This window comes from Rana temporaria, chromosome 6 (assembly GCF_905171775.1).
Source record: "Rana temporaria chromosome 6, aRanTem1.1, whole genome shotgun sequence".
Taxonomy (NCBI): Eukaryota; Metazoa; Chordata; class Amphibia; order Anura; family Ranidae; genus Rana; species Rana temporaria.
This window is the reverse complement of record NC_053494.1, coordinates 131,311,493-131,333,739: the sequence shown is the minus strand read 5'-3', so window position 1 is coordinate 131,333,739 and position 22,247 is coordinate 131,311,493. Positions and strand designations below refer to the sequence as shown.

The window sequence follows — 22,247 nt, the reverse complement described above, 5'->3', positions numbered from 1 at the left end:
AATATTTTTATATGGACTATAAACTGAAGGACTTATGAATAAATGGTTGTGGAACGAATCAAAGTTTTACTGTACTTTTTCACGAGTGCAAGGCTGTTGAAAGCATAGGGGTCCCTACACTGTTTTTAAAAGGGTATTTGATTTCTAACACTGCAGATTTAGACAGATTGGACAGTTTAGATACAAATATTGCACAGTCTTTGCAAAAGTTTTTCATGCCGACATCACAAAAGTATAAATGGCCCACCCAACAAGATTTGGTCAAACCATAGCTACTCCAAATTCTAAATTAAAAAATGCATTAAAAACACACAACAAATGCAAAAAAAGGCATGTTGATGCACCTATACGTACATGCAAAGATCGCAATGGGTGTTTTGCTTTATTCGGGCTAAAATCTAGCCAGCTTGCCCAGAGTGGGGAAATGTCTTATGTTTGTAGGTTCTCTCTGACCTCTCCTTAGCACTCTCCTGGATGAAGCAATTGACTGAAATATACAGTGCCTTGCAAAAGCATTCACCCCCTTGGCTTTTTACCTATATTGTTTTTTTAATCTGAATTATATGTGATGGCTCAGAACACAATAGTCTAAGTTGGTGAATTCAAATTAGAAAGATATATGTACATAAAAAAAAAAATCAGAAATAAAAAACCTTTATTATAAAGCCCATAAAAAGCTCTGGTACAACCAATTACCTTCAGAAGTCACGTAATTAGTGAAATTATGTCCACCTGTGTGAAATCTAAGTGTCACGTGATCTGTGATTACATATACACATCTTTTTGAAAGGCCCCAGAGGCTGCAACACCTAAGAAAGAGGCACCACTAATCAAAAACTGCCATGAAGACCAAGGAACTCTCTCCAAACAAGTAAGGGACAATGTTGTTGAGATGTACAGGTTAGGTTATAAAAAAATATCCAAATCTTTGATGATCCCGATGATGTCCTATTGGTTGTTTGCTTCACAATGTTCTGTAAATTAAATGATGCAAATCCTCAAACAATCCATGTTAACTCCAGGTTGTGAGGCAACAAAATACGAAAAATGGCAAGGGGGGATGAATACTTTTGCAAGGCACTGTATTTTTCCAGCTGATTGCTATGATTTTCAGCGGATTTAAGTTTGATTCTTCCTACTTATGGCAACAGGTATGTTTATACAAAGATATTTCATAAGAAATGGCTGGATCACACATGCCAGATACTGTCTCTAGGTACCTTAAAACAGAAGTCCAGATAATGGTAAATTTCTTGCCTCTCATTGTGGTAGGAATTTATTTTTCTGCACCCTGTGCTCCCTGCTGTGAGCATTAAAAAGCTTTTTTTGGTTTAGAGTAACTCAATGTCTGATGCTAAAATCTGGGCAGGTTGATGGCCAGTCTCATCCAACCCCTTCCCTCACAGCTAGACTGTTAGAGGGTGTTGTCAACATTCAGTTAGTGCCATTTTGGGGTCTGTATGCTAATGTGGGACCCCCAGTACTGATACTACCTTGACCGGCAACTTTTTCTAGTAGCATTCCATTAAAACAGACTGGCCCTGACTATACCCATACCTTCTGCCCACTCAACTACTGCCGAGAGAGACTTAAATCATGGGACATATATTTCCTGGACATACTGTACATAAAATTCCTTCCTTTAGAAGACACCGGAACACCGTTTTAGAGTTTTATGGCATTTGCAATTGTCAGTAACCACTAGGTGCTTAGTCTGTTATGCATGCTGGAATTCAGCTTTAAAAGGAACATTGCTATTCCCCATGCATGTATGTATTAGTGGTATCTTCATCGTCCACTCCAGCGGTTTGAACAAATGTACTCCTTTACCCAAAATAAGTTGTTTGAGCTGAAGTAAGTAATGCCATTGAAAGGCACATTGTGACTTTTTTGCCGTCTAAAGCGAAGCTCTACTTTCTATCCCTAAACACTCCCTCTGGCCACAGGGGACTAACTGGGTATCAAGCTACAGACTAGAGCAGAATACTTTGTTTGTAGGTTAGGATTTGTTTATAAGCCAAATAGTTCACATTTTACAAATTTGCAAATAAATGATTTTGAGGAGTAGGAGAGGGTCTGGCAGCGATGTGCTGCAGGACGAAGTCAGTTTTGATGCAACGACTTAGGGAGAAGCAGCGTGCTGACGCCATCACTACACAAAGAGAGTCCCGGAGTGAACGGGCTTGTTTTATATATATTGTTTACGATTTGTGTGTGTCTCACATTTAAGTTGCTGCATTAACAGTAATTTGTTCACAATTTTCTAACAGACAGCGCAGTATTACCAATTTTTTTTTGCATTTTTAGCGATGTGCTGCAGTCTGGCTTTGTGAAGCTGCGCTACTAGCAATAAAGCTTGTTGGCCGTTAAAAAAGGAAGTAAGGCCTCTTTATTTGTACTCTGTAAAAAGTTGTTGTAAAGAGACTTTATTCAAAGCACGTCCTCCAACCCACTGATATTCACCTTCCCCACACTCCGCCCTTAGTGGCAGGAGTCCCAACACTGTACATGCTCCTTGTCAGAGTGCGTTAGAGCATACACAGGGTTAATTATTTCTTCCAATCCCTCAACAGTGTTTGGGCCTGCTGATTGTCTTCTTAGGTCTGGGTACCTCATCCTAGATAGGGAGGAGATGCAATGCTCACGCACACCCACAAACTCTGGGTTCTTTCCCATGGGCCTTGACAAAGCAACAGAGCAGCAGAGGAGTGCAGCGAGGTACCAGGAGGCGGCAGGTTGCTTTTTAAAGAGAACCTCTCATTTGCTCTAAAATGGGCCAAGTTGCAGATTCCCATAACGTTTGTCCATATCATATAGTGGTCAATAGCTGGGAGGAGAAGCAAAATGACACAGGTTCAAAATTATTTTTATTGTAACATAGGGAATTTCACTTAAAACAGGCTTCTAATTTTAAATTAGCCAGAAACTGACTAGGGAAGTGCTTTTTAGATAGACAACACTTTGAACGCAAGTGAGCTATAAGGAATATAAAACAACATGGATGCATGTAGAAGGAGGAGACACAATGAAGTCTAGAGATTTCTAATTAAAGATAGAGAGTGTTGTTTCTGTAATGGTTATACTAACAGATAAATTGGAAAGATATGATTAAAGGAGGATCTGGAATGAAATCAGTGCAATGCTTATACTGTTTTTATGAGCCTCGAGTGAATGACAGGACCTCTGGGAACACTACCATCTGCAGGCATATTACCCTCAGTAATTAGAGGACCTTGAGGCCTTCAACCATTTGATGTTGGCTGGAAACTGCCTTTCTGCTGTGATGACATCAGAAAGCAATTTACCCAGCTCAGATATAAAGATTTCAGAAAAATATATCCAACTACGTGAGCAGTATCCTTTTTTTCTAAAAGGTAGCAAATAATTTAGTGATGCAGAAATACAAGTTCGCTATGCCTTTAACAATGTCAAGTATTTCATTCAATATTGCAATAAACGTTTTATGTTTGATGATCACAGAGACGATAGTTAGATGAAAAACAGTTATTAATTGAGCCAAACCAGCTATGGCATATTAACACTTGTTTGTTTTGATACAGCAAAACCCCTGCATTTTGCCAAGTCGAAATCCTATGTTGCTGGTTCACATTAATGAGCTGCAGTTTAGTAGGAGAGACAAATGGAAACTCTATGGGCCCATTCACACCTACATAAGCGTGTTACAATGTGCGCTGCATGCATGTGGACCAGTGTAAATCCAGCCTAAAAATTAAAGGATAAAGGACAGCCAGATAAATCCCTAGATTTAAATGCTATTAGAACTTTTTATATTTATAAAAAAAGAGAAAATGGGAAATTAGAGCAAAATAAAAAAGTGTTTTTATTTAGTCAGGTACAAGCAGGGTTAATGTAGTAAGGGATTGTGCCAACAGGCAATTTCAGCTTGCTTCCAGGTGCATTCAGCCAGGATTTGAGATCAATTTGAGATGCTTCTGAGATTATTTAGAGTTCAAAGACAGGTGCATTTGACCTGAAGCGGACTTGCATAAAGTGTTTTTTGCATTTCCTTTGACTTGTATAGGGAGAGAAGCAGTTCTAGTGTAGACAGGTTAAACATAAAGGTTCTCTATAATGCTAATATTTTTTTCTATACAACCACAGCTCAATTGCTTATTGACAAGTATGACTCTTATGCCGCGATCGGACATTCCGACAACAAAACTGGAATGTTGGCTTAAACTTGTGTTGCATACACACGGTCACACAAATGTTGTCGGAAATTCTGAACGTCAAGAACGCGGTCACGTACAACACTACGACGAGCCGAGAAAAATGAAGTTCAATGATTCCGAGCATGCGTAGGATTTTTGTGCCTTGGAATTGCAAACAGACAATCGGAGTTTCCGACGAGAACTTTTGTTGTCGGAAAAATTCAGAACCAGCTCTCCAACATTTGTTGTCGGAAATCACTTAATTTGTTGCTAATGAATTTCATAGCTGGATCCTTAACTCAGAAGGATAACTCTATACTTTAACCAAACGGTGATGATGGAACCATAGGGAAGTCCTTGGAACTTTAAAACCAGAGATTTATGTTTACATTTAAAAGCTCTGAATTTCATAAAGATAAAAAGGTTCTACTCTTTCCTTGCCCTTATCCATTTTTTTTCTTTTTTAAGATGTTCTTGATTGTACCATTAGGCCTACCATGTTCAATGTGGTTTCCCTGAACGTCCAGAGTCTCAATGTCTCTAATAAAAATGTCTAAGCCTTCTGGAATTTTTGCTCCCTTCATGCTGGCATAGTGTGCCTCCACGAAACCAAATTCCTGCTCCATCCTGTCCTATTTTTTTTTTTTTTTTTTTTACACCTCTTTATCCAGTTTTATTGGCAAATGCATCAACTCGACAAGGGGTATTACCTACCTTCAAACAATCCTGTCACTTTAACTGTTTATACAAATTCAAGGACCCTAATGGTCTTATTCTACAGGGCTCTATCCCTGATGTGGTGGTTACCATTGTCTTACATTGCCACCCAATACTGAATAGCTTCTGTTTTTTTACTCATCTATTTGAGGTGGCTTTTAAACATTGCCCCGGTACTCTTCTATGCAGAGAGTCCAACTTGAAATTGATTCCTAGTCTTGATATGAAAGAAGCTTCCTTCATTATCCCAGCAGTTTCTATCAGCCTGGCTTCAAAACACCTTTGTTCCCATCTGTATAAATATGGGTCTGCTGACATGTGGCATGAAATGCATCCCACTAACTAGACCTACTCCCAATATTCTTAATATATACGTTGGACAAAATTCCGATACTACCGTAAAAGAAACAAACCACCCTGTTAGCATGTAGGCTTTATTGTTCCTCCATGGTCAATTAAACCTTTCTGAATTAAGTTCACAGCTAGCCAACTAACTAGTAAACCCCTAAAAATGACCCAGATTTTCCAAACTCACCTATCTTGCCTTTATTCATCTCCACAAACATAACAAATCATTAGCAGATTCTTTTTGTTAAATGTCGATCTTCCTCAGCTTTTGCCTGATTTTTATTCACTTCTTCAAAAGGAAATATCGAATTTGGAAGTTGAAACTGCAACTAAAGCTTGTATAACTAGTCCCAGACAGTTGTTGCCCTTTATTATAAACAATTTCCTAAATGCCTTGGTCCCAAGTTGGTTTCAACTTTTAATAGTCTTCTTTGTACTTTACATCAGCTATTAATATGATCCCCAAACTATTGACAGATGATACAAACTGGTCCAAATTCAGGCCTAATGAGGGGTATTGATTACCTTCAAATTTGGTCCTAAATTGGTCTCAACTTTCAATAGTCTTTGTGGTACCTCAAAGCAGCTATTAGTATGATCCCCAAACCATCAAAAAATGATACAAACTGGTCTAATTGCAGACCTTTGGAGAGGCCTGAGCTTCGAAACTGAGAAGATGGGATCTCTCGGAACTCCAGCTTGTACCCTAGGGATACTGTGGATATCACCCATCTGTCCTGGATCTCTGTCTGCCATACCTGAAAACTGACAAAGTATTCCCCCCCATTCGGCCGAGCGGGGGCGCCTATTCATGCTGAGGTTTTGTGGTTCTGCTTGCTAGCCTTAGAACCCCACTATCTCTTGCCTCTCTGAGGCTGCTCTTCCTTGGCTTTTGTGACTGGCTGAAGATGCCGTCGCCACTGGCTAGAGATAGCTTTACCAGGAGACGGGGACAGAGAACGTTTAAAACAAGGTCGTTTGTTTTTCTTCTTCTCTGGTAACAACGTAGACTTCCCGCTGGAAATCTTCTGGATATATTTCTCCAAGTCTTCCCCGAAGAGGCGTTCACCATAAAAGGGGAATCTCGCTAGAAGCTTTTTGCATGGTACTTCCGCAGACCAATGCTTTAACCAAAGGACTCTACGCATGCGCACCAACTGGAGTGCCAAACGAGATGCTTGCTGGATCGAATCTCTCATAGCATCTATAGTAAAACACAAGGCCTTGGGGAAATTTTACCACAATCTAGCCTGTTCTGGAGACAACTCCTTAAGCCCTTCCTTTACCTGGTCCTTAAAGACCTGACACATACCCACTGCGGCTACTGCAGGTTGTGCCACTGCACTTGCCAACATGAAGGAGGATTTCAATAAGGATTCCAACCCCTTTTCTGAAAGGTCTTTAAACACCTGTACGTCATCCACTGGACGAGTCAGGTTTTTGTTTACACAAAATATGGCTGTGTCTACCGCAGGTAAACTCCACTTCTTGACAAACTCTTCCTCCAAAGAATGAAGAATTTCAAATTTCTTTGGAGGAGAAAAACGCTTGTCTGGGTCTAACCAGTCTGCGTAAATTAGCTTTTTTAACAGCGGATGAAGTGGAAAAGAGCCTGAACTCTGCAGAGATTTTAGTGAACCTAGAGAGGAGACCGGTAATTCCGACTCCGAAGGGGGCAGTCTGAATGAAGTGCGTACCGCTTCAGCAAAACATTGCACCTGCGATCTCAGCATCTGGGAGGCAGAAAAAGGCTCCTCTGATACCCCTGAGCCATCCGACTCCTCATCTCTGTCCTCTGCAGATTCTTCCTCCTTCTCTTCAGATCTTTCTGATAGAGGGTCTATCGCTGACGAAGGAGATCTTCTTCGCTTTTTGTCCCTTTGAGAGGACTTAGCAATTAAAGTCGCAATTTTTTCCTCTAATTTCTCCATGGCTGCCGTAAAAGTGTCTTCAGTGACATAAGCAGGCCCAGGTGCCACCGGACAGACTCCTGAAAGTGGCAAAGGATCCTCCTGTATAGGCAAATCAAGACTTACAGGGGAGGATGGTACCGAACAGGCGCGGGAAGAACCCCGTCTCCGGCGGTGCTGACTTCTTATTTCTAGTCCCTGAATGAAGACATTTTCAAAGCAACAAGCCGAGGTACCAATATGCATATACTACTGTGCTCAGTTTAGCAATCTTCATAACAGTAGGTGTCTCTCTTTAACAGTGCCCACCAACCACCTTAACTTACGTGTCCCCAAGCTGCTGTGTCCCGAGGGAGAGCTGCTGTACAGTTTTGTAAAGTTTTGAGAATGACACAAATATTCGTTTTCACAGTGTTTGCTGCTAAACTGCTTTTAGATCTTTGTTTCAGTTGTTTCTGTGATGTAGTGAAATATAATTACACGCACTTCATACATTTCAAAGGCTTTTATCGACAATTACATGACATTTATGCAAAGAGTCAGTATTTTCAGTGTTGGCCCTTCTTTTTCAGGACCTCTGCAATTCGACTGGGCATGCTCTCAATCAACTTCTGGGCCAATTTCTGACTGATAGCAACCCATTCTTTCATAATCACTTCTTGGAGTTTGTCAGAATTAGTGGGTTTTTGTTTGTCCACCCGCCTCTTGAGGATTGACCACAAGTTCTCAATGGGATTAAGATCTGGGGAGTTTCCAGGCCATGGACCCAAAATGTCAACGTTTTGGTCCCCGAGCTACTTAGTTATCACTTTTGCCTTATGGCACGGTGCTCCATCGTGCTGGATAGTGCATTGTTCTTCACCAAACTGTTGTTGGATTGTTGGAAGAAGTTGCTGTTGGAAGGTGTTTTGGTACCATTCTTTATTCATGGCTGTGTTTTTGGGTAAAATTGTGAGTGAGCCCACTCCCTTGGATGAGAAGCAACCCCACACATGAATGGTCTCAGGATGCTTTACTGTTGGCATGACACAGGACTGATGGTAGCGCTCACCTTTTCTTCTCCGGACAAGCCTTTCTCCTGATGCCCCAAACAATCGGAAAGAGGCTTCATCGGAGAATATGACTTTTCCCCAGTCCTCAGCAGTCCATTCACCATATTTTCTGCAGAAGATCAATCTGTCCCTGATGTTTTTTTTGGAGAGAAGTGGCTTCTTTGCTGCCCTTCTTGACACCAGGCCATCTTCCAAAAGTCTTCGCCTCACTGTGCGTGCAGATGCGCTCACACCTGCCTGCTGCCATTCCTGAGCAAGCTCTGCACTGGTGGAACTCCGATCCTGCAGCTGAATCCTCTTTAGGAGACAGTCCTGGCGCTTGCTGGACTTTCTTGGGCACCCTGAAGCCTTCTTCACAAATGCAGTGGGATTTTTTTTATGGGATTAAGTTAATTTTCATTGCAAAGAAGAACTTTGTAAACTTTGCTCCCATCATTTCCGGTCCCTGGGGCTTTAAAACGGGCGCGCGCGCCCCCCGATGTAACAAAAAGAAATTGTGGAGCTGATGTGGCTGCCTGGAGGCATTGGGAATCTTCTTGCGCCCTCTTTGGGGCTTTTTAATCCCCCCGCCATCTTTAACCAGCGCTATGAAGCAGAGCTCTGCAGAAGCGTGTTTCTGGGCTCTGGCACGTCTGTGACTTTAGGTGAGTACGTTTTGAGAAGACACCCCCCTGTAAGATCCTTTGGAAAGGGTCCTAAGATACACTTAGGCTCCTCTTCCCTTACCTTATCCCCGCCGCAGGGTTACTCCCAGTCTTCACCCATCTCCGTTGGCTTTGTGTGCCAACCTTCAGGGGTCCAGGTTCCTATTTAAAGGATACCTCTTCCCTGGGCCTTGTAAAAGACTCTGAGCAGGCCTTTTAGCTGCAATAGCGAAAGTGCTGGAACTTCAGAGCCCAGTCCTCCTAAGAGAGACATTACAGGCAACGCCTCCTGCGAGAGGCCAGAGTCACATCCAATTTAGGCTTAAATTTAGCGTCCTGGATGGACCCGATGGTCTAGCTCTTCTAGCCCTAAGCAGGTTTTGCTCGAGCTTCCCTTCGCATTTTTCCATGCGTCCAATCCTAAGACACTGGCGAAAAAACTAAGGTACTTCCCTGGTGGGAGGGGCTATATGGAGGGAAACTGTCTCTGATTGGTTGTGCCAGTGTCCAGTCACCTCTGGTGTCCATACAACCCATTATGTAATGATTAATGGCTCTGTGTCTCGTGGTGTACGATAAAGAAAGTTGCACCATGTCAATGCCTAGTCTCTGTTCTCAGCCTCCCATTAGCACGCATACTGTAAGTACTGCCCTCCCCTACCCATAATTTACAAATCAGTAGCTTCTACAGCAAGTAAAAATGTAATCTTTAGCTAACTTCTACGAGCATAATGTGGACTAAAGGGTATACTTGCATTGTACTGACTGCACAGAAGTAGATGAAGACTGCCATTTGATTAGTCATCCTGAGAATGCAAGCTGCCTGCTTGCCATGGCCGGTTTCTATTATTTCTGAGTTACAGATATTAAACAAGTAAGTTAATCAGGAGTTCTCTCTGACTTTAGTTGCATGTTTGTTCAGGATCATTGACTCAAGTACTGAAGAAAGACAGTACAGCACCTAAACTTTTTATCAAAACAACAGCAACAACACTCTACATTTTTACTTTTTTTATTAACAAACTGTTTGGCATTAAATAAGTAGAAGTTTAAAGCTGCGTACACACGGTCGGAATTCCAATGAAAAAAGTCAGATGGGAGCTATTCATCGGATATTCCGACCGTGTGTATGCCCCATCTGACTTTTTCCGTCTCAGTTTCCGACGGACTTAGATAGAGAGCAGGTTCTCTATTTTTTGTCAGAAATTCCGACTGAGTTTTGCCCGGTCAAAAATCCGACCGTGTGTACACGGCATTAAAAGACCTGCAATCTAAAAATACTGTTGTCACACCATTAACAACGTCATACGTTTCCAATATGTTGTTAGCACTTGTGTTAAGGTGGATAGTTAGTCTCTCACACCTAGTAATAAACAGGGTAGTTATACTTCTGCATTCTTAGAAAAAAAAAGACAGTGATAAACTATAGTGCTGGGTTATTGATGACATTAAAGCATGAACTATTTACTTCCACTTACCAGTGCCAAAACATTAAGGAACTCTCTTGTGTCAAAGTGCAACAGTGTCCGGATATAGGGGTACACCTCTTCATCAGAGGGAGCCTCCGGAGAATGTAAACGTATTAGGAACTCAAAAACCTGTAGAAGCAAGTGACAGTTAAATGAGGCCTATTTAGATTAGTGCCCTGCTGGTATATGTTATTTCCATAACTCTAGAGCATGGCACAAAAATGTATTTGAATGAAATTGTGTTTATTTTTGTTATATCACTTTATATAATTTTTTTGTTTGTTATATTTATTATATGTGTGTTGTACAGGAAATTCAGAATCCCAAAATATCCAGTTATCTGGGTAATGTACAATTTAAGATTTAAAACTTAATATCTATAGATATAGCACACAAGGCACTAACCTGGTTTTTCACTTGTGGGACAAGGTCTTCTGGAATGTCACCTAAAGGATACGCTCGCCCAGCCAAACTTGAGCTATTGATAATAAAGAATAGATAAGGGAGGTAACTAAAACAAAAATAGAGAATGCCATAAGAAGATATCAAAAAATAAAATCAACCTATATCTTCACAATAAAGCCTCCCTTTTTATTTAATTAAAATGTTATACTTACCTGCTCTGTGCAGTGGTTTTGCACAGAGAAGCCCTGATCCTCTTCTTTTGGGGTCCCCCACCTGATCCCCCCCCCCCATGCCAAGTGCCCTCATAGGAAGCGGCTTCCTACAGGAGCACCCATGAGTGCTTGCTCTCGAGCCAGGCTGTTTGCACCTATTTAGACACACAGCCAGACTCGGCCCCGCCCTCAAGTTGAACTGAAAGCATCAGGAGCCAATGGCTCACGCTGCTCATAGCCAAGCCTGTGAAAGACGGGAGAGGAGCTGCTGCAGACGTGAACAGCGCTTGACAGAGATCGAGGTGAGTATGTGGGAGGGGGCTGCATGTAAAAAATGTTTTACCTTAATGTAGAGAATGAGTTCAGGTAAAAAAAAAAAAAAAAATTACTTTACAACCACTTTCAATATAATTAGCGAATACATAACTTTGTAAAGCAACAACTAATAGCAGGTTAAAAGAACTTAAATTATTTTTAAGTCAGCAGCTACAAATCCTGTAGCTGCTGACTTTTAATATAAGGACACTTACCTGTCCAGGGAGCCCGCAATGTCGGTACCCAAAGCCAACCTGTCCCTCAGCTCCGGGTGCAGGCATCCTTACTAAGGGAAACAGAAAGGGAAGCCTTACGGCTTTACACCCTGTTTCCTATTGTGCATGAGCGAGTCACACTGTGCTTTATGAATGTCCCTGCTGTCTTCTAAGACCTGTGTGGGGGGAAAGAGAAGGAGAGCCGGACATTGCGCAATTCAAACGCACAGATTGAGGCGATTTATCCCCAGAAGTGGGGCATCTGCTCCCCCTCCCCCCTGAAAGATGCCAAATGTGGCACCGGGGGGGGGGGGGGGGGGGAGAAATCTGATTTACAGAAGTTCCATTTCTGGATGTAACTCCGCTTTAAACACCACCGTTTTTCCTTAAAAAGAAAAAAGTGTGGAAACATTTGCATCAATACTAGCTTGCAATGTCGCGGCTACAGAAATCTGATTGGCTATATGCTCCTGGGTCAATACAATGAATGGTCTGATGAGTAACCCATTAGGTAAAGTACATATAAAGTGTTTCTTTACATGGATGAGCACCAGACTCCTTAACGCAAAATATACATTGTGAATGTAATTCCACTTCTTTTTTTTTTACATTAAAACGGTGATCCCTCTACTGCTTGTCTTGCAAGACAGCAATCACATATCAAGTTACAATAAAAAAAAAAAAAATAGTTGGTCTCGCAAAACGCTTGTATACCACGATACTCGAAAACCAAGGTATTACTGTATATACACATTTGGAGCTTTTGTTTGCATAGCCATAGTCATCAGTGCATTCATCTCAGCCACATTTAGAGATAAAACAACCTTTTATAGTTTACTGTAGTAAGGGTTCCCTCATTAGTGCTCATTCAAGACATGTCATCTATCCTTCTCTGAACTCACAAGAACCTGCCCTGAACCTCTACGCAAATTGTCAGAGTCTCATTTTTTTTACCTCCAGAATAAAGTGGTGGTACACAGACATTTCCAGCAAGTTGGAAAGCCTGAGATCAGCACATACTATTTTTGGAAATGACTGCACTGGATCCTGAAAGAAGTCACCTCTAGTAGACCTTTCCAGGAGTTGCTGCTCTTGCATTCCCATTAACATGTACGGGGAGAGAAGTATTTCTGATGCAACAAAAGCTGGTGTACACAGGAGCCAAATAATACTACTGTATTTATTCTCATGAAATTATTTACTTGTATTTATATTTTGAAATCACTAAAAAGGATAATTTTGTTGTTCACCACCGACTCCTACAGAGACAAAAACTCAAATCTGAAAAGTATGATCAAATGGTTGGGTTGATTCTGCGACAAGGATATGCAGCTAAATGCAGAGAAAACATTTTATGTACCTGCTGGGGAAGAGCAAAAGAGAAACCTATAATGTGTCACTTAAGTGACAGCTGATATCACATTCAAGATGGCAGTGCTCAGTAGGAGTCTCATGTCTTTTGAACACAAGGAGGATTTTTTACAGAAACATAACGTGCATAAAATATGCCACATGCACATATAATCTTATGGGAAGATATCTGTTGAAATAAAGGCTCTGGTGACAGGGTCTTTTTAAAGAACAGTACTTACCTAATATAAACAAGAAGCTTGTTTCCCATCACAACTTGCTCATCTAAAAAACAAATTTAGAAAATTATTGTATGACAACTAGGTAATCAAAAAAGTACACTGTAAAAATGACCAGAACTGCGTCTCAAACCCTCCACTCGCCTTTATGATACTTATTGTATTAAAAGCTTGCCCAATACCATTGGAACACATTTTTCTTCACAATCTTAGATCGGGTGAGTGGGAAGGGTCATACACCCAATAAAAATTAAAACTATTCAACATGACAGTTGAGACATCAAAAACTGATCATGTCTTCATAACAGGGTTGTACCCTGAAATAAATATGGTTAGGTAATATACACACTGTTTATCACAATTTGTTTGCATATGTGAAAAAAATAAATACAAATTCTTGTTCTAATGCATGAGGTAATTTTTTTCACACAGAGTCTGCATGTTCTCACATCCTGTGATGTAGGTGTCAGCAAGGGGCTTTCAGCACCACAAACCAAGTAAAATGAAACAGAGGAAGACAATCAGTGCTTTCAATTTACGTCACTTATTATTTATGCAATGTATATTCCACCGGATGGTAAAGCTGCCATGCAGTTGATCTAGGAGTCCGAGTGCTTAGATGGCAAAGCACCCTGATGGAGTATATAAAGTGGCAGGGGACTTTAATGAAGCAGATTTGAGATAAGTGCTGCCAAAGTTTGAATGGCATGTCAATATCCCTGCGAGGGAGGACAGTACCTTGAACTGCATTTTCACTAATGTGTCTGAAGGGTGCAAGGCCAACTTTTGCCCCCAAATGGGACTATCAGATCATATATAGTACCTGCATACTCAGAGGTTATTAGGAAGGAGAAACCAGTACTAAGAACAGTCAGGAGGTGGACTGCAGGATTGCTTTGAGCGAACCGATGGGTAGGTGTTTAGGGATGATGTTACCACAGGCAATCAGCTAAATGTAGAGGAGTATTGTTCTGTGGTATTAGTATGTTAGCAAGTGTGTGGAATATGAAGCAATTGTCAAGACCAAGGGTCTCCAAGATTTCTAAACAAAGGGTCAGTTTACTGTTCTTCAGACAATAAAGTGGCTGGAATGTGCCCAGTGGGAGTAAACAATGCCCCATCTTTGGTATTAGGGGGACAAATAGTGCCCCATTATTAGTGCCAGTGGAAGGAATTATGCGATATTGTCGGTGTTGATGGAAGGAATAGTGCCATATTGTTGGTGTCAGTAGCAGAAATAATGTCTCATGGGCTGGATAAAGACAAGCAAAAGGCCTTATCTGACTCCTGAACCGCAATTTGGAGACCACTGGGACAAGACGATAAAGAAGTTCAGAAATCAGAAACCCTTGGTGGATAAGGAGGTAAGAGATTTGGTTATGGAAAGAACGATCACCTTTAAAGGGGTTGTAAAGGTAAACGTTTTTTTACCTTAATGCACCCTATACATTAAGGTAAAAACATCTGACAGCACCGCCCCCCCCCCCCCCCGAGCCCCCGTTTTACTTACCTCACCGTTCGAAAGTCCTGGGCGCGTGCTTGTCATCTTGTTCGGTTCCCAGCCTGGCCGTTGATTGGCTGGCGCTGCTGTCAATCACTGCGAATGACGTGGCGCGCCGGGGCCGAGTGATACAGTCGGCGGCGAGGGAGCTCGCATGAACGTGGAAAGCTTTTGCGAGGAGGAGCCAAGACAGCCGCCGAGGGACCCCAGAAGACAGGATTCGGGGCCACTCTGTGCAAAACGAGCTGCACAGTGGAGGTAAGTATAACATGTTTGTTATTTTTAAAAACAAATATGTCTGCCTTTAGTGTTCCTTTAAGTGAGGTGATAAGGAGGCAAATAGTGTGTCAAGGGGGAGGTTAAGAGTAGGTATTACGGAGGCTAAAAGTAACTATAAAAACTGAGGTTAGAGAAGGGACTTGAATGCAATTGTGCTAGAACCATGTGGAAGACTTTCCAGTCCACCACAGGTTATTTAAAAAAAAAAGACAAGCTGATGTGAGAGGAGGCGAGGCCCCCCCTACTAGATGACTTAAACATGTTCTACGCCCGTTTGGTCATCGAATAATGCTGTGATTAATAAATCGTCTATTCTACCCAGGGATGTGCCTCTTAAGATCCCTGTTCAGGGTGTGCATTTAGGCTAAGCGTTACTGAGAGGAAAGCTGCAGGGCCTCATACCATTCCAGGAATTATTTTTAAGAAATGTGCCTATCAATTGGCAGATGTAGAAATCTTTAAAGTGGATGTAAACCTTCACATATGCCCAGTAAAGTGAACAGCCTCAGATGATACACAGGGATGAAACAAATCTCCCTACATAAGTTTTACATGTATATCTGCGGTCTTCAGCTTTATATATTTTTTTTTAGAAAATGCTCTTCTTGGGGTGTGTCAAGGACCGGTGCTGTAATTCATCATTTATAGGGTGCAGACCACACTAATTAATCCCTCCTGTGTCCCCCTAGCCTCGGGACCCTGCAGTAGTGGGGGCGGCCGGATGTGATCCCGGGAAAGGCCACAGACCGGACATCGCAGACTAGGCCGAAGCCGGGGACTGGCCTAAAATCCTGGCTTAGAGCTCCGCAGGGCCGGTGCGGTAAGACGCCTATAATCCGTCCCTCCTGTGTCCCCCCTAGCCTTGGTACCCTACCCAGATAGTGCAGGAGTGGGGGCGGCCGGCTGTGATCACGGGAAAGGCCGCGGACAAAGTAGCACTCAATATTGGGATTGAGGACTTTTGTTCGCACCAGGAGATTTTTGTTTTTATTTTTTTGCACTTTTGATTGAATGGTGGATTGGACTTTTTTCACGAATGCGTTTTGTAGAAACATGATTTATATATGCACATGACAATAATTTGGAGGATTATCATATTTATTTTCATTGTTTATGATTTCTATGAGTTGTTGAAAAGCATGGTTTAAATTTGTACATGATTTACATTTGATTTTCATATTTAAGGATTTATATTGAAATTATTCAGCGCTGCTTAGATTTTTTTATTTTTTGTTTTTTTAACAAAGGTTTGTGATGTGGGAGGAAATGTTAATTTTTTATTTATTTTTTTTAAACATAGTTTTTATTAAAGTAATATGTTTTTCAAGAAAACATATACATAAAAAAAAAAAAAAAACAAGCGAAACCCATTCTAATAATAATAATGTAATTAACAGGAAAATGTTTTGCTAATAGATTTGTTGGGTTAGCACTGAGCCATTTCTCTTGCACATCATAACGCTCTTCTTTTCTGGGAGTGTATAATTACTGTCTGTGCTATCCAAGTATCTGCCCCTCCCCTCCTTACATAACCTTTTATGTAGTTTCCCAGGGCGATGAGAAGTGGGATACCATAGTGTCACTTGAGTGAAAGCCGTCAGTAAGCTGGAGCGGCTGACATCACATTCAAGATGGTGGCACCCAACAGTATCAGTGCCTTTGGATGTCTACACAAGGAAGACTTTAACAGGTAAATATTATGCACAAAATATGTTAAAAAGGAAGTAAACACTCTTTTTTTTTTTTTTTTTTAAAACACCCGGCGCCACCTCTCCAGGAGTCACTTCCACATATCGTGGTTCCAGCGCTGTCACTGCCCGGAGCCACGATGACGTCACTCATGCACATGTGCCCTGGTGCCACCACCAACAGCATGATCGCCGTTAGTAACGGCACACTCAGTGCGCCTGCGCGCCGTTGTCTAGGGTACGTCCCAAGATTCAGAAATGCTGGACCTGTCTAATTTTTATTTTTTTATTACAACTCTGAGTAATTAAGTAGGTATAATAAAGGCATAGCTTACCACTTAACAGTCGGTGTAATAAAACCGATGTAAAAATTTCACTTTTTCTAGAAAAGAAAGCTAAGAACGTGCAGGAATATTCTGAGAATTACCTAAATACTGCATCTTATACACTAGTATATTGTCCCTACCGTACCTGTCAAAGATTTCCCAGAGCCGATTGGTGCAGAAATGGACTTGAACAATTTCTACAAGAGTAACAAACACATAGTACATACGTTATTACTAGAATAAGACAAAAAAAAAAAAAAAAATACTATTAAATACCATTAACAATGAAAATCTTACCTCCATTGGGCTTATAAAATCATTTGTCCCACTATTGTACACAAAAATCATTGCGTCGTATAGTCTGTGTTCCCAGCACATTTGGACAATCTACAAAATAAAGATCAAAAAGGAGAGGACTTCCATGAAGAAAATAAAAAAATATATATATATATTACGAAGCAGTGTTGATTTCAGGAACAGGTGGCAAGTTTGCCTTTTCACTATATAACATTTAAAGACATTTCCATAATCAACCCAAATTAATGTGGTTCTAAAGGTATACGTTTTTTTTTTAACCTTAATGCATTCTTTGCATTAAGATAAAAAAAAACTTCCACGATCACCCCCCTTCAATAATGATGTGGCTTCTCTTTTAATGCAGCACTGTTCCTGTCTGCATCAAAGCTGCTCTCTCTTCCTTTAGTCACAGGACACAAAGGCAGTAGCGGGAGTCATTGGCTGCTATCAAACACTGTGAGGGGGAATTGGGGGCAGGGCTAAACTGTGCTGTGTGTGTCAATGGACATGCACAGTCTGGGCTCAGGAGCGCACCAGCACAAGTGCCCCCATAAGAAGATGCTTGCTATGGGGGTACTCAGAGAAGAAGAAGAGTGGACAGTGCTGGGGGGGACCCCAGAAGAGGAGGTAAGGAACCATTCTGTGCAATATTCCTTGCACAACCTTGCACAGAGGAGCAAGAACATAAAAAAATATGCCCGATTTAAGAGATAAAATTATCCATCCTAAAAACAAATGAAATTGGCCACAACAAATAGAAGAAAAAAAACACCCATAAATAAACAGATATATTTAGTGTGAAAAAACATACACAATGATTGATAAAAAAAAGCAGACCAATAAACAGCACAGTACCAAGTGTAGGCACTTAAAGAAAGCCAATATATGACAATATATCTTGTAGGTAAAAAGCTGAAGCATTCAGATGCTTGCACAATACCTTCTATTACTGGATGCAAATGCATACTTTAACAAGAAGTTGGTACTTTGACATGTCCTCCCCCATGCTTAGATATTAGTCAGTAAGGCCACCATATTTGGAAGCCTAAAGCCGAGATTAGGAGCAGACAAATTTCTAGTTCAATTTAGTATTTGCAGAATTAAAGTGCTCCAGGTTCTTGGGCCAATGTATCCATTTATGGGACCCTGACAATCAATATTTTTTTTAGTCTCTAGGTGCTGCACAACAGCTCTTCTTGGTGTGAAGCAGCTTGAGCACAAAAGCCAATGGCTTCCAGTGGGTTTCCAAGTTACAGCTGAATAATGTTAAGTTAGTTGGTCCCTGGGCCATACTACAGGGGGCAGTATTAGACTAGTTCATTGAAACTGGAACATGCAAAACTTTGAAGGTTTGTGACTAAAATATCTGGGTTGCCTGGTCTCGCCCTACCTTCCTCTCTGTCATTAACACAGTATCTACTCTTCCCTCTAGGCCCTGTTTCTTTCCAGTGGAGGTAACAGAAAGATAGAAACGTAGAAAAGTGACGGCAGAAAAAAGACCAAGTGGTTCATCGCCTCTGTTCAAATTTGAATTTGCTTACTCATTACCTCTGCTGGAAGTTTATTCCAAGCATAAACTTCTCTTTCTGTAAAAGAAAACTTTCTAAAGTCTCGTACACATGACCGGTTTTCCCGGCAGGAAAACTGGCAGGAGAGCATTTGGCTGGGAATCCCGGCCGTGTGTATGCTCCCTAGCAGTTTTCCCGACCGGAAAACTGCCCGGGAAAAAAAGAGAACCTGCTCTCTATTTTCCCGTTGGGATTCCCGGTAGAGTGTTTCCTGCCGGAAAAAAAACGGTTGTCTGTATGCTTACCTGTTCCATGCTAAACCCGCACGTGCTCGATAAGAGTTTGACGCATGTGCGGTAGCATACAAGTTTACTGTGGGGTGTAGCAAGATTGCGGCTACGGCATTAAATGTAACGAGCGCAGGCTTGTCGTAGTCGATGACGTCACTGCGTTCTTGCCATTCAAAAGAACGGCGGTTCTTTTGAATGGGCGTCTGTATGCACAGCAAGCTTGCCAGGAATCCCGTCGGGAAAACCAAAGTTTTTTTCCTGATGGGATTCCCAGCCGTGTGTACAGGGCTTAAAGCGGAGTTCCACCCTCTTTTTTTACTTTAAAGCTTTGTATAGCATACTGCCCCCTTAAACATATTTGGCATGTGTTTTTATTTTATTTTAAAAACTCACTTTGTTATCGCCGTGAGTTTCTTTCTCCCGCCGCGGCGCAGCGCTGCTATACCTCCTGGGACATGTTTGTGATCAATCCCAGGAGGCAGGGCTGAAGGATCGCCGCTGTTTCAGCTCGAGCGAGCGGGCTGGAGGGGGCGGGCTGGAGGGCGGGCGGAGGCGGAGAGATGTTTAACAGCCCCGCCCACCGCCAAGGTAAGCATTGCGGTTGTCTTTGAAAGATGCGGTCCCACCCCCTGTCACTCTCAGGATCCCAGCAATAATCTGGCTGCTGGACGAATGTGGGCGGGGTATCAGGAGGGGGGGGGGGGACCGTGCGGCAGTGTGGGCTCCTCAATGCCGGCTGGCTGGGATGAAGATGACAGCAGCCGGGGGGGTGTGTCCAGCCTGTCATCAGTGTTAGCAGAGATCGAACCATGTGTGTGCTGCCTGCTAGAGATACGCCAATATACAGCCCCACCCCTGTCACCTCCATCCTCCCTGTCATCCACCCCTGTCATCTCCATCTGTCATCTCCATCCTCCCTGTCATCCACCCCTGTCATCTCCATCCTCCCCGTCATCCACCCCTGTCATCTCCATCCTCCCCGTCACCCACCCCTGTCATCTCCATCCTCCCCGTCACCCACCCCTGTCATCTCCATCCTCCCCATCACCCACCCCTGTCATCTCCATCCTCCCCATCACCCACCCCTGTCATCTCCATCCTCCCCGTCACCCACCCCTGTCATCTCCATCCTCCCCGTCACCCACCCCTGTCATCTCCATCCTCCCCGTCACCCACCCCTGTCATCTCCATCCTCCCTGTCACCCACCCCTGTCATCTCCATCCTCCCCGTCACCCACCCCTGTCATCTCCATCCTCCCCGTCACCCACCCCTGTCATCTCCATCCTCCCCGTCACCCACCCCTGTCATCTCCATCTGTCATCTCCATCCTCCCCGTCACCCACCCCTGTCATCTCCATCCTCCCCGTCACCCACCCCTGTCATCTCCATCCTCCCTGTCATCTCCATCTGTCATCTCCATCCTCCCCGTTACCCACCCCTGTCATCTCCATCCTCCCCGTCACCCACCCCTGTCATCTCCATCCTCCCTGTCATCTCCATCTGTCATCTCCATCCTCCCCGTCACCCACCCCTGTCATCTCCATCCTCCCCGTCACCCACCCCTGTCATCTCCATCCTCCCCGTCACCCACCCCTGTCATCTCCATCCTCCCTGTCACCCACCCCTGTCATCTCCATCCTCCCCGTCACCCACCCCTGTCATCTCCATCCTCCCTGTCATCTCCATCTGTCATCTCCATCCTCCCCGTCACCCACCCCTGTCATCTCCATCCTCCCCGCCACCCACCCCTGTCATCTCCATCCTCCCCGCCACCCACCCCTGTCATCTCCATCTGTCATCTCCATCCTCCCCGTCACCCACCCCTGTCATCTCCATCCTCCCCGTCACCCACCCCTGTCATTTCCTCTGACACTCCAGTTGCTATTGAAACCTGATCTGAAACCATTACATTGCTTGTACAGCACTGAGCATGTGCGAGGCTGAAATCCAGGAAGTCATACAGTCTGGCTTCATGATGCCCACACTTAAGATGGCCCCAGTCAATTTCTGTTTTATAAAGTGTCTAAATGCTGTAACAACCTAACAAAACGGACCTTAATTTACAGACTAACTGTAGTAGAATACATTAAGCTTGTGTATTACAGGGGTTTTCATATTTAAAAAGTTTTTATATTTAAAATTGTGGCCGGAACTCCGCTTTAAGATTCGTTTTCATCTTTCCACCTGCTAGTTTGAGCTCATGTCCTCGTATTCTTCATCTTGGCTTTATATGGAAAAAACATCCCTTCTGAACCTTATTCATCCCCTAGTATAGAAGTATTGAAAGGCTTTAATCATGCCTCCTCTTTCCCTTCTTTACTCCAGGCGGTACATATTAAGCTCCTTAACCACTTGAGGACCACCGCACAATGATATACCTCAACAAAATGGCACGGCTGGGCACAAGGGTGTACATGTATGTCCCCTTTAAGATCCCAGCCGGTCCTCTGCTCCAAGACTGTCCCTGCGGGAACAGCGGACCTGATCGCCGCCGGTGTCCCGCGATCGGGTCACAAAGAGGAAGAACAAGGAGAGGTAAGTGTAAAAAAAGCCTCTCCCCATGCTTCCTAGTCAGACTGTCACTGATTGTCTGTTCCCTGTCATAGGGAACAACGATCAGTGACGTCACACGCTAAGCCACGCCCCCCCCCCCCCCCACAGTAAGAATTACACATTAGGGCACACTTAACCCCTAACACCGCCACCTGCTGGTTAACCCCATTCACTGCCAGTGTAATTTTTACAGTAAACAGTGCATTTTTATAGCACTGTTCGCTGTAAAATTGACAATGGTCCCAAAATAGTGTCAAAAGTGTCCGATGTGTCTGCTATAATGTCGCAGTCACGATAAAAATCACTGATCGCTGCCATTACTAGAAAAAAAAATTATTAATAAAAATGCAATAAAACTATCCCCTATTTGGTAGACACTATGGGGGTTATTTACGAAAGGCAAATCCACTTTGCACTACAACTGCACTTGGAAGTGCAGTCGCTGTAGATCCGAGGGGGACATGCAAGGAAAAAAAAAAAACAGCTTTTTAGCTTGAACATGATTGGATGATAAAATCAGCAGAGCTTCCCCTCATTTCAGAGCTTCTCCTCAGATCTACAGCGACTGCACTTCCAAGTGCACTTGTAGTGTAGAGTGGATTTCCCTTTAGTAAATCAACCCCTATAACTCGCAAACCAATCAATAAACGCTTATTGCGATTTTTTTTACCAAAAATATGTAGAAGAATACGAATTGGGCTAAACTGAGGGAAATTTTTTTTTTTATATTTTTGGGGAATATTAATTAGAGCAAAA

The 22,247-nt window shown here is 42.8% G+C and overlaps 1 protein-coding gene across 6 annotated transcripts in view; it reads right to left on the bottom strand.

The window, feature by feature from the left end:
* VPS8 (VPS8 subunit of CORVET complex) overlaps nucleotides 1-22,247 on the bottom strand; it is a 296,490-nt gene that overhangs the window by 171,125 nt on the left and 103,118 nt on the right. For all 6 annotated transcript variants that reach the window (XM_040357376.1, XM_040357379.1, XM_040357377.1 and 3 more), the window contains 5 exons: nucleotides 17,140-17,229; nucleotides 16,988-17,039; nucleotides 13,052-13,094; nucleotides 10,718-10,790; nucleotides 10,322-10,441 (listed from right to left, as the gene is read on the bottom strand). In XM_040357376.1, coding sequence (XP_040213310.1) covers nucleotides 10,322-10,441; nucleotides 10,718-10,790; nucleotides 13,052-13,094; nucleotides 16,988-17,039; nucleotides 17,140-17,229 — 378 coding nt within the window. The remainder of the gene's footprint in view (nucleotides 1-10,321; nucleotides 10,442-10,717; nucleotides 10,791-13,051; nucleotides 13,095-16,987; nucleotides 17,040-17,139; nucleotides 17,230-22,247) is intronic.